Source organism: Phaenicophaeus curvirostris, chromosome 21 (assembly GCF_032191515.1).
Source record: "Phaenicophaeus curvirostris isolate KB17595 chromosome 21, BPBGC_Pcur_1.0, whole genome shotgun sequence".
Classification (NCBI taxonomy): Eukaryota; Metazoa; Chordata; class Aves; order Cuculiformes; family Cuculidae; genus Phaenicophaeus; species Phaenicophaeus curvirostris.
This window is the reverse complement of record NC_091412.1, coordinates 7,966,960-7,979,132: the sequence shown is the minus strand read 5'-3', so window position 1 is coordinate 7,979,132 and position 12,173 is coordinate 7,966,960. Positions and strand designations below refer to the sequence as shown.

Genomic DNA, 12,173 nt, shown 5'->3' with positions numbered 1-12,173 from the left:
CCCTCCAGCGGCGGGGAGACCCCCCTCGGGACAGCCCCCGGGTGCTGTCGCGACCGAACAGGCCGTTCCAACCCTGCTGTCGCGATTACTAAGACACACGCGCTCACAACCTCCACCCCGACGGGGCTGCCCGCATCCTCCTCTCTCATCCATCCGCGGCTAAAACGCATCCAGGCTCGCTCCCTACCCTACCTGTCGCGACAGCCCCACTGCTCCGCGTCGCTCTATGTCACGACAGCTCCGCCGGGGGAAGGAGCCGCTGACCCGAGCCGGCGGGTCCCGGGCGGGTGCGGAGATTCCGCTGCTGTCCCGCGGCCCCGGGCTCACAGGGACATCGCCACGAGCCGGAGGGGCTTCCCGGGGCAGGATTTTTTATCGAGGGTTTTCTTTGAAAGTGAATTTAAACCCCAACTCACTCCCACCGTCACGTGGTGCCGAAATTGGGAACAGGAGCAGAATAAAAAGTAAAGTGGGGTCAACCTCTTAATGAACCTTTTCCTCACTCGTACCAAAAAAAAAAAAAAAAAAGAAAGAAAGAAGAAAAAAAAAAAAAAAAAAGGGGGGGGGGGGGGGAAGACCCGAGCGAACCGGGGGTGTGAGTGAGGGTGAAAAATTCCCGCAGGAGCCCGCGGGCCGGGACCGGGAGCAGGTGAGAGCGAGCGGCCGGCGGCCCCGACGTGCGAGGCCGAGAGAAAGAGGGACCCGCAGCCCCCCTGCCCCCCGCACACACGGAGCGGGGGCTGAGAGCGACCGAGGGCCGAGGAGCCTCCCCGGGGTGGGGGGGAGCGGGGGATGCCCGGCCCGGCGCGGGGGTCTCGAAGCAGCGCGGCTGAGCTGCTGCTGCTCTCGGCTCCGTGCGCCCCCGCGGTGCTTTCCGCGGGTTGGAGCTGCCTCCGAGCTACGGGCCGAGCCCGGGGCCCACGGTCGCGGGAGGGGAGAGCCGCGCAGGAGCCGCGCAGGATGCGCGCAGCCGCCCCTTCCCGGCTGCGGGGCCCGGAGCGGCTCTCGAGGGCAACGTGAATTTGTGAATTTTTTATATTTACTCTGCATCTGAGGCCGGTCTCTCGGCTCCGTTTGGATGGGTCTCCCTCCCTCTCTCCCCTCTCCCGCAGCTGCCTGCGCTTCCCTACGTTAATCACCTCGTTTTCTCCCCTCCCTTGAACAAAAGAAAAGGCGGAGGTGGCGATCGCAGGTGGGGACGATTTAATTAAACAAAGCTAAAGCCTCCTCCGGCTGGCCCTCGCTGTCTGAGATGCTTTAGCGTTGGGTTTATCCCGATCCCGTCCCGTTAGCCCGGGCAGCACCTGCCTGGCCCCGTTTTTTTGGGAGCCCGCGGCCGCTTTCCCCGGTGAGAGGCGAAGCGCCCCGGCTGGACGGAGCGTCCCGGGCTGCGGCAGCTCCGTGCGTTTCGCGGGGGCCTCACGGCGAGGCTGAACCCAGCCCGACTGTCATCACCCGGTAGATAAAGGGCCGGCTCCCCGACGGCGGGGGGGCTCCCGGTCACCGCTCATCATCGCCGGGAGCAGGCAGGGGGAGGATAAGCCCCGCGTTCAGGAACCGCCGCTCCAACCCACTCATCGCTGTCACCGGGCTCGCTCACGCCTCGGCCCTAAACACCGGCGATTAATAAAAGTTTAATGTCGCTTTTCTCCAGGACGTACCGGCCGGGAGAAGGCGAGCGGGCTCGGCTCTGCGGGGATGATCCACCCGCTTCTCCAGCCGCGGCGGCTCCCTTGCTCTCCTTCCAATTCCCCCCCCAAGAAAAAAAACTTCTTTTTCCCCAAAGAAAACCTGCCAGCCACGACGGAGAGAGGAGAGAAGCGAGTCCCAAGCCCTCACCCGACGGTACCCGACGGCTGCGGCTCGGAGCGGCCGTTCGAAGCGGACGGCGACGAGGGGAAACGCTGCGGGATCCGGTCCCGGTCCTGGTCCCGGTCCCCCTCCCACCCCGGTCCCGGCTCCCGTGAAGTCAGGAGCGAGCCTCAGCCGCGTGGGTTGGCATCGATTTATTGGCTTGGGTGGAAAACTCACCGGTTTACGCTGCCGAGGAGAGTTTGAATGGATGAGGACTGAGGAAAAAAAGTTGATGAATTTGGCCAGTAATAAGGCTGGAAGAATGGAGTGTTAATTCTGAATTATGCGTGTACTCGGGAGGAATCACACAGCATCAGGCTCGGGCTCCTAAACAGGGACAGTGCCAAACTTCTAATAACTGTGTAATATGCTTATTTATACCATACAAGGACTTACAAACCTCATTGTGCATAGCAGCTGGGTCATATTTCTTTACCCTTCCATTCCTCAGGCTCTTTTGCCAAGAGACTGGTACCAAACACTTCTAGGCTGAAAGGAAAACACAAAATTAAATTGCACAGAAACGATGACAGGAAGCGTGGGTAAGATACGGGCTGACACGCAGCTCTTTAATCTTAGGCATCTGCCTAAAATAGATGCACTAAGGGGGGATTGAAAATATGCGTGGTCTTAAATGCAAGCGATTCTCTGCTTCTAAACCGTTCAAGTCGAATTATCCGCGTGTATTTGCCTCACCCGGGCGCGTTTTGGGGCTCTAAGGCTTTGTTTTAGACCACCAAGTAAATATTTTAACGAATGTTTTAAAACGTTGTAAACTAATGTGTTACTCGGTCTTGCACCAAGCTCCCCTGAAACCAGCTAAATCAAGCGAGCAACCGTATCCCGATTTATTTTAAAATATTTGATAATTTTGTCCCAGTTCACCAAGTGTACTCACCTCAGAATTGCAAGCAAAGCTCTGTAGGATGCAAACAGGCAATGTTCACTAAGTAACCTGTAATAATTTAACTAAAAACAAGTATTTGTGTACGTAGAAAATTTTTAAAAGCTTGAGTATTTTACAAATAAAAGCACTTGTGGAACTGTTTTAATTTTTAAAACTAGCACTGATTTTGTCTAACTGCTCTGGATTTTTTTTTTTAATATGCTGTATTATTATTTTTTAAATAGCACCTAGAAAAATAACTTTTCAAGTCCATTGCACATTTTGCACGGGAGGGACTTTCTGTGAGCTCAGCAGCACTCTTTGTAACAATGAATAACCCAGAGACCACTGCCCTGGTGAATGTCCATCTATCCTAGCCTGATTTAACATACATATATATATATATAATTAGTCTATCTGCTTTGTGATTGCTTTTTTGGTGTTTTTTGATGAAAAAAGCCCTAAAGCTACAGCAGCCTGGAGCATGGGAATAGGCAACCGAGGCCACACCAACATGGAAACAGCGGTTTAAAAAATAAAAGCAGAGCCATGCCCAGCACAGCGCATTGTGATTTCCGTGCGGCTCGGCTGCAAGCCCCACGGCAGCCGCAGCTCCGCTCTGCGTCCCTCACCGAGCCAAAATGATGCTGCTGGGATGGGGTTGGTGCAGGCCCTGCTGCCACTGCAGCTGTCACCACCGTTTACGGCGCCTCTGGTCGCACAAGACGTACCGTGGTCACTGGCACAGCCAAGGAACGTTGAGTGGGGCTTGAGGATGGCCTGGGAGAGAAAGGACTCGGGCGGCAGCGTGGGTCAGGGGAGCAGCCAGCCGTGTGCGCGGCGAGGGGAGAGCAGCGGTGGAGCCGGACGAGGTTGCGTTGAACCTCCTGGGTTAGCTGCATCAGAGCACACGGGCTACAAGCGAAAACAAGACGCGCGTAAATCCACCAAGTGACAACACTGCAAGTCACTTCTCCACCAGGCAGGAGGAAAAGAGGAGAGGCTTGCCTAGAAGCCTTGCATCAGAGTGAGGAACTGCCTTAAGGTATTGCAAAACCAGCCCAGCGCACTCTCAGAGCTACACGTTGTGGCTCTGGATGGTGTATTTTGCATCATTCACACATCACTGCGTAGAGGATGAGGGGTCGGGGTGAGTCCTACCCGAAGCGATTATTTAATTTGCGCTGCAGATGAGGAGGAAGTTGCTGCTATGGGAAATAAGCATTGTCCGTGTTGAAGAGGAACATGATGGTCTGGGTGAGAAATTCCCAGTGAAAGCCGTCAGCGGCCAGCACTGTGTCTGCCTCGGAGCTGGGAGCAGACACTGACGGAGCCCTCGATGTGGCTGAGCTGCTCTGCCGTGCCACCCGGGGCTGCTTGGGTCTAAGAGCCACCTTTAAATGTTACTCCCTGGTGTGGAGCTGGGACAGAGCCCACTGAGCCAGAGCCTGAGCAGGGCAGCTCAGCAATGCACAAGCACGTGCTGGTGGTACCCAGCGAGCTTTGGGATGGAGGCTGCAGCCCACGCTCCCACTGTTCACCTTAGGGCCCCAGTTGCTATTTAGGAAAAAGCATCATCTCAGCTCTCAGCAAAGCCACCACCTCTCAGGCCAGCACACACAAGCCCTCACTCCTCACCAGAGCCTGTGTCTCTTCTTGGCTAGTCCCTTTCCACCATGCCCAGAGCGAATCTTTCTCCTTCTTCCCCCAGAGCACGGCAGCGGGTGGGAGCAGGACTCTGCGCTGTAGCTGTGTTGGGGGGACACCCCATCTTCTGGGCTCACAAGAAACTCCAAGCCAGGAGAGCAAGCCGGGACCCTGAGGGTTTAAACACTTGCCAGATGCCTTTGAAAACTGCGTATTGCGCTCCTCAGGGTCAGTCCTGTCCCAGGTCCTGGCTAAATCACCCAGGGCAGATTTAAGGGGCACAAGGCTTGCAGGGAGGCAGCTGAGATTTAAATGGGCAGAGGGGAACAGCGAGCGGTGCGAGCAGCCGCCTCTGGGTGTGAGGGCTCATGGGGTGGAACGGAGGGACATGAACACGCGTCCGGATGTGGAGCTGCCGGCAAGGAGGCGGCCAGACGGGATAGAGGGAAGCGAGGTGAGAGGCAGATGAGAGAGGGGAGCAGGAAGCCGCACAGGGGTCTGGGGAGCAGGAGGCTGCAGGGGGAAGGGGCTGCCTCGAGGAGAGATTTTACTTCACAGGGCAGCACGATGGCCTCGGGTTTGTGCCCTGTAGATGAAAAAGGAGCAGCTGTGGGGCCAGCCCCAGCTCTGGGAGGCTGCAGAGCTGCTGGGGAGCTGGAGGGGGAGTTGGGGGAGAAGGAGGAATAAAAGGTCCTTCCTAGGAAGTAGGTCAGCAAAGCCCATCAAAATTCTTTGCTGCATCCCTCTGCTGTCAGGCCACACTGGAATAGGGTTTTCCCTGAGCATCTCCCATATAGAGGCAAACCCTCAGGTCAGGTTTCCTTCCCAGTAACTCTGCTAAGCAGGAAGCCACCCCACATCACCAGCTGGGCTCTGGCTCAGTCATATCGCTCCCATGCCTCTGTCCTGCTCCCAGGACACTGCAGAGAAACATTCCCTGGGCCAGAGCAGGGCAGGGCCAGGCCTGAGACAAATGCCATTCTCCATTTTGGGTATTTTCCTCCTCGTCCAGGGAGCTGGGTTGTTCTGAAGGCAGGGATCAGCCTTCATGGTGGATTTGCTCCTGTAGTGAGAGGGGAAGAGCTGCAAAAAGACATCATTCCCATTCCTGGCTGGGCGGTGGGGGGGTTGTCATCTCAGTTGGAACATATGGGAAGGGGGGTGATAGCCAGGTGGGATGGGACCCTGGAGCTGGGAATTTCCTCCTCCTGGGACACGACTTGCTGTGAAACCCCAGGGAGAAGGAGGGAAAATGGAGAGAGGGGAGAGATGACGTGCTGGAGTGGAGCGGATTGCGCTCCCTCTCCTGCATCTGCCCCTGGCTCCAGCGAGGAGAGAAAGGATGGCTGAGATTCATTAAATAAAGAGACAGGAAAACCTTGCTTAAGGAGCTGTCTGGGAAAGGGGCCATTTCAGGCCTGCTGTATGCAAGTGCCAGTGATTTGGGGCCAGAATAGACAATTACTAAATATTCCTCTGGGCTGTGCTGTGCAGGGAGGTGCTCTTAAGCGTACCGGTTACAGAAGGTTGTGGGGAGCATAATGGTGCTTTTCTGCCTGGGACAGGAGGACAGAAGGGAGAAGAACCCCCAGATTAGCAGTTTTTCTTCTCACACAGCAGCTCATGGCACTGACCTGGTAGTGCAGTGAGGCTGGGGCAGCTCCAGCTGGGGAGAGGCCCTTGGATATCCACGGCGGTCCACGAATGATGCAGCTACACACATCTCACCCTTCAGAGGGAACAGCAAGAGGGATGGAAAAATGGGCTTCTTGGTCCTCTTGTTCAGTCTGTGCCTGCCATAAATCAATAGGATGGAATATGGGGAGAAGCAGGAGCAAGGAGATGCCACCCCCACCCACAGAGCCCTGTTGATCAGTTCAAAAGGACAGAGAAAGTTTGCACCACCGAACTTCAGCACAACCTCTTCTACAGAAGGAGACAAGAGGCTTCTGCCCTTACCATTCCGCACACATAGCTGGACCCAGCTCCAGGAGGGGACAAAGGGGGCTCTGCCCTGGATCCCAACCGTTGCTCCACCACGACGAGCACGTGCCCAGGCTGGCACTGGGGGTACCTTTCTGATCCTGATGCAGCGAAAACAGGAGCCAAAGGTCCTTCTCTGCTTTGCCATGTTCCTCACCACTCTGGAGGGAACTTTTGGCTCTAAAAAACTTAAAAAACACGGATAAGAAATGTCAGTCAGCACTTTATGTACAGGCATCCTCTGCCAACCACACATTCTCAGCACTTCCAGCAGAGAAGGACATTGTGGTTTTGCCTTTGTGTTGGTACCACTAACACAGCTCAGGAAAGCCATGGAGCTCAAGATAAATGCCCTGAAACAGATTAAATCAGCTGGAAACACCTGATACTCATTCCCAAAAGGTTAGAGTAAAGGTTGGGAAGCGAAGGAAGTGCTGCACTGGCATGCTGGCAGCAAATCAAAGCAAATGACATTAATTAAAGCATATGTTAGGGATAGGAAATTAAGCTAAAGCAACATTTCATCTACAGCGTCTTCTCTGGGCAGTTTAGAAAGGGTATAATTTTACTGTAGAGAAAGAGAAATGAGGAGGCTGGTGCAGAGGATAGATGTGCGGTAAGTTAAAAGAATTAGAGGAGAGTTTTAAAAGCTTTAGACTATACACTCAAGGCCATGTTCACTCCCTATATTTATTTTGAATTGTAAGTGAACGGGAGGACTGAGAGCGCTGGCTGGCACTGCGGGGAGCCTTGGGCTTACAGAGACCCTGAGCATCCTCAACAAGAGGGCTCAGCCCTGAAATCGTGACCCTCCACACTCCTCCCTGCACGGCTGTGCCAGGCACAGATGGCCTTTGGTACCTGTTTGCCCAGTTTTGCAAAAATACTCATTCTTTCCCGACTTTCTTCAGCTCACTCAGCCCCAGAACTCACCAAAGCTCAGGACACAGCCCTGGGGACCTGGGGATGAGATCACTGCTGTCTCCTTCGCAGAGGTGAAACTGAGGCATGGTGCAACTAACAGTCCTGGGTAAGCAGCAGGCGTAGGGCTGGGGGCACAAGCTGGGGCTGCACCCCGACCCCACATAGAAGCACGAGCAGTCCCTCTGGGCCTCCCATGCTGAGTCTGTCTCAGCCACAGGTCCTTCCTCCCCCTCCTGCCCGTGGGGCAGGCAGAGACGCTGCAGTCCTGACCCTTTGGGTGCGTTTCTGGGGCTGCAGTGACTCACCAACCACCCATGTCATCCCAGGTCACCCAGCTTTTTTCAATCAGCTGTTTCAGAGCCGCCTGCCTGTCCCACTATGTCGCAGCTGTGGATGGGGCCAGCTCGTGGCCTCCAAGAGCTCACACAAGCAGCAGTACGTGCAGGTGTCTGACGTCAAAGGGCATCGGTGACCCAGGTGTTCCCATGGTGGGGGGCGGCATCCCCGCTGCACAAACCGTGCTGGGAGCTGCGATGTGCAGCAGGAATGGAGCACGGCAGTTTTTCTGCCCCGAACCATGCCCTGCTGCACCCACGCTCCTCACCTTCCCCACTGCATCCACCACATAGCCATGTGCAGGGGAGCCGTGGACAGTCAGAGCTTGAATAACAACCTCCGAGGGAGAGAAACTGGGCAGCAGCCTGCTCCCAGGCGTGCTCCTCCTGCATGCTGCTCTGCTCCCACAACCGGCTGCTATTTTTCCCCCAGAGCCATAAATTGCACACCGGGGCCGGCAGCCCTCGCGCAGTCGCCCGCTGCCTCCCCACCGCGGGTGTCCCTGGGATGAGTTACGAGGAGCGAGCATTGCAGCCAGGGCTTCACTCCAGAGCCCCAACGTGAGCGAGCAGCGCAGCTCCCTCTGTGCATGCACGTGCCAGAGCCTTTTTCCTCCCATGCCCACCTGGGACCGTGCTGCCGTCCCAGCAGGGATCACGCCATGGGACCCCTCTGCTTCACAGCTTTCCAAGGAAGGCTGGCGGTGCCGTGTTTACCTTGAGCGAGTGGGCAGATGGCTTGCTGACAGCTTCAGGAACACCTTGTAGCAGTTGCGGTGATTCCCGAGATCCGTTGCTTCCCATTTCAATTCACACATCATGATTTCTAAACCTCAGCCTGTACCTTCCCAGCAGAGCTCCCCACCTCCGCCTCAGCCGCATGCACTCACTGCTGGCTTGGGAGCGCTGGAGAAGAGGAACTCAAAGCAGCAGCTGCTACCCCGTCTCTGCCTCTGCCTCCTTCAGTGGCCCGGGGCAAGTCCCTTAACCTGCCAAAAAAAGGGGCACAAGCAGTACAGGAGCAGCACAGGGGCTGGAAAACACCTTAAGGCTATAAGGGGCTGTTAATTCCTTCTTAGAGATGAAGAATTCTCTTCCCATTGCCTTCTACAGCTGAATCGTGATTGTACCTGTACGGACTGAAAATAGGGCATAGGAGAACCTGAGGTGGGTACGTGTGGGTTTCTCCTGCTCTTCATGCAGAGCATCTCTGCTTGAGATGAGCCCTTGCCATCAGCTGCTGGGGATCAGCACCAAGCCATTCCCGTCGGGCTGTGGGATCCCCCAATGCCAATTGAGATGGGCTCATAGAGCTAAAAATGGAGCAAGGTCCAAGCTTGGCCATGGCTACTCCTAAAACGAGCGCGGTTTGGTCAGCAGGAGGCTCACACCCAACCTTCCCACGTGGGACAGGCACTGGCCCCACCGTTCCCTGGGGAATTGCTCTCAGGGCCTGGTGGGACCCCAGAGGTGGCTGCTCTGTGCTCCCACTGAGTCCCCTGAGCAAGCATGAACCAGAGCATCCTGTGCTTGTATTCATTCCTCTGCCCTCCCTGTGCTGCTGTGGTAGAGTCTTGGCCTCAGGGTGATAAAAGGAGCATGTTTTTCCAATTAAAAGAGCCAAATGTGTTTTCCTGCCAGTATTTAGTCCAGCCTAACATGCGATGTCTACATTTTAACCTTGAAGAAGCCTCCAGAGACGCTGCAAAATAAATCAATACTAGTCCACGTGCTGGAAAACAGAACCAATAAATAACTTCAGAAAAGCTTTTCTGTTTACCGTATGAAATTCCCATTCTTGGCCATGCTCTTCAAAACAGTGTCTCAAAATAAAATATAAAAGAAAAACAAGCCTCCAAACCTTAATTAGCAGCACAGCGTGAGGCTCACCAGCCAGGCAGAGCTGGTTTCAGGTTGCAGGTGCAGGGCCAATTCTCCACTGACCTCTGGGCTGAGATTTGGGATTGAGATTGCCTGTGCAATGGTTTAAAATTATTCAATAAACACATTTTTTAAAAAAAGTACATCCTGCATGGCTTCTTATGGCACAGAAGGTGCTGGAGCACAACCAGTGTCCAGGCTGTTAGACACACACCTCCACATATTGGTCCCCAAGTCTTCACCCACAGCTCCACGTGCTGTATTTGGGGCTCCTTAAGCCCATCCTGGACATAGGGGATTGTGCCCCACAAGCAGTCACAGGTTTTCACCTGGTGTCATTGATGTGTCCCCAAATGTGCCAAATGGTGAGGGATAATCGTGGCCTTCGACCTGCTGCCTCTGCTTTTCCTGAGTCACCCGGTCTGGGGCCAGCCAGGGACTCACCAGTTCTTCCTCCTTTATGACAATAATAAATGTGTCTTTAGCTTTAGCATAAAATAAGATTTACAGGAGCTATTAAAAGGAAACTTAAAGGCATTTTTTTTTTCTGCATCCTGTTGCAGAGAGGTCTCATGTGGGAGACAGGTGGGTCTGCAGGACCCTGGTGGGGAGGTGCTGCCCTGGACTGGGCGTGTGTTTGCAAGGGACACGCAGCGATGCGCAGGCAGCAAAGACCTGTCTGTGCACACAGAGCTTTGCAAACACTTCCTTGCATAAACCCAGCATGTGGGATAAAGTTTCGAGAGCCAGCATTGCAGATGATAGCCAGTACAGGCTCTGCTGGTGACAACAGAGCCAAAGTGAAGACCTGGTGGGGTCAGGACACACGTGGGCATCACCCATGGGTATGAGCGCACAGCATGACCTGCTCAGGAGCAAATCACAGCACAGACTGCCAGGGTGTTGCATCAAATGGGATGGACAGACGGACACACGTGGCCTCAGGCAGCTGCAACAAGAAGGGTGACAAAAGGTAACTCTGCTCCCCAGCCTCCCGTCCCGGCACAGCAGGGATGTAACACCTACAGGGAGAGCATATCTGCTGTCTAGGGGATGAATTTAAACCATTTCCTTCATATTCCTCTATTTCTGTTTCCCTCCCCTGAGACTCCTTGTTGTCAGCATGCATTATGGAGCCAGGACATCTCTATTAGTCATACATTTAATGACTGGAAAAACACACGCAGCCGTTATTAGCAGGGCTGAGCCACACATGCACAGTCCACTCCAAGAGGACAAGCCCTCTCGGTGCAGGGTAACCTGATGGAAAAGCAGCCAGGACAAGCAGTGCCCCGTGGACTCCCCTGGGAGCAGTCCCAGAAGGAAGTGGGAGAGCTTCTTACATGGAGATTCAAGAATAAAATCCCTGCTGTCCCATCCCTGCTCAGAGCTGTTGCTCCTGGAGTGGGAAGTGTGTTTTCTTGGGGGCAGAAGCAGCTGATGTCTCTCTGGTCTGGTCTGTGCCTCTAAAGCATTGAGCACCTCCCAGGAACTCATTCTCTCCTTCCCTGAGAACTCCTAGCAAGGAGGAGCTGGACCAGGAATTAATCATATTAGAAAAATCAGTGCAACCAGTACAGCGTTAGGGTTTGGACCAGTTTGGCTGTGGCCAGTATTTCAGAGCAGCTCAGTTTTCACCGAAGCTTAGAAAGTCGCTGAGCTCTCAGAGAGCAGCAAGCTTGATGCCAAGCTCTTCCACAACCCTCCCCAAAAAGCCACACAGGAGAAGATACCGAGCACCTGAAATCCCAGACGCACACCCACCTGCACAGCTTTTATCCCCAAAGCCAAGGTCTGCAGGACACCAAACTCCTCCAGCCACAGCCCTAGACTCCCCCTTGCCCTGCCTGGGGGAGCGAAGCAGAACAGGACACGCTCCATGGGGGTGAAGGTGCAGTGGCTTTAGGCACTCACTGCCAGAAAGGTCCGTGTCCCCACGAGTGACAGGGTGATGCAGAGGGCGGGGTCTGTGTGAGCCCCAAGCGCAGCTGTGGGCTCTCCAGAGGGATGTCCCTGTGCCCTGCAGCAGCTCTCCAGAGGCTGGTGGGAGACAGAATGGCAATAATGTTGGGTTTTTTTAATTGGACACCAGGGGAGAAGCGCAGGGGGAAAGGGATGCACAAACCTGCAGCTTTTATGCATCCTGGGCTGCATTACGCAGCTTGCACACGTATATCCTTATCCCGCTGCGGTGCCACTGCTGCTGCAGCCCCAGGTCCTGGCTGCACTGCTGCCACTGTTCTGCTCCTCTCCTTGTCCCAGACAGCGAGGGGAGAGGGCACAACCTCGCAGTGCCGCTAGCCCAGTCGCAGGCATGGTGTATGTCACACTCATCACACGCCTGTGAAAACAAGCCATGGATATAAACTGGACAGATTTAGCGACTGTGGGGCCTTCTGTTCTTCCTTACATCTCTGGACCATTTCCCCACCCCTTAAATGCTTTACATTATTTATTACATTTCATTTAACCCCAGCCACGTCCTCCAAATAAAATTTATTTTGCAGCTGTCATTCAGGTTTACTCTGGCCTTAACCTCGTAATCCTATTGATTCCCTCATTATTCTCGGAGCGTGGGATTGATTTCATACCTTCTGTGTTATGGAGAAACCTTTGCTCATTAATCTCACGCACATTTACAAACAGTCGATCCTGGTCATTCA

The 12,173-nt window shown here is 54.5% G+C and overlaps 1 protein-coding gene across 4 annotated transcripts in view; it reads right to left on the bottom strand.

The window, feature by feature from the left end:
- Positions 1-2,500, bottom strand: part of TBX4 (T-box transcription factor 4) — a 39,877-nt gene extending 37,377 nt beyond the window's left edge. For 2 of the 4 annotated variants that reach the window (XM_069874067.1, XM_069874070.1), the window contains exon 1: positions 2,032-2,211. Coding sequence is in view for 1 of the 4 variants with exons in the window: in XM_069874065.1 (XP_069730166.1) it covers positions 2,255-2,266 (12 nt within the window). In the remaining 3 variants the exon portion in view is untranslated. Of the gene's footprint in view, positions 1-2,031; positions 2,212-2,254 lie in introns of those variants that run through there. The other 2 variants (XM_069874065.1, XM_069874068.1) reach the window with 2 other exon arrangements.
- Between the last annotated feature and the right edge of the window lie 9,673 nt (positions 2,501-12,173).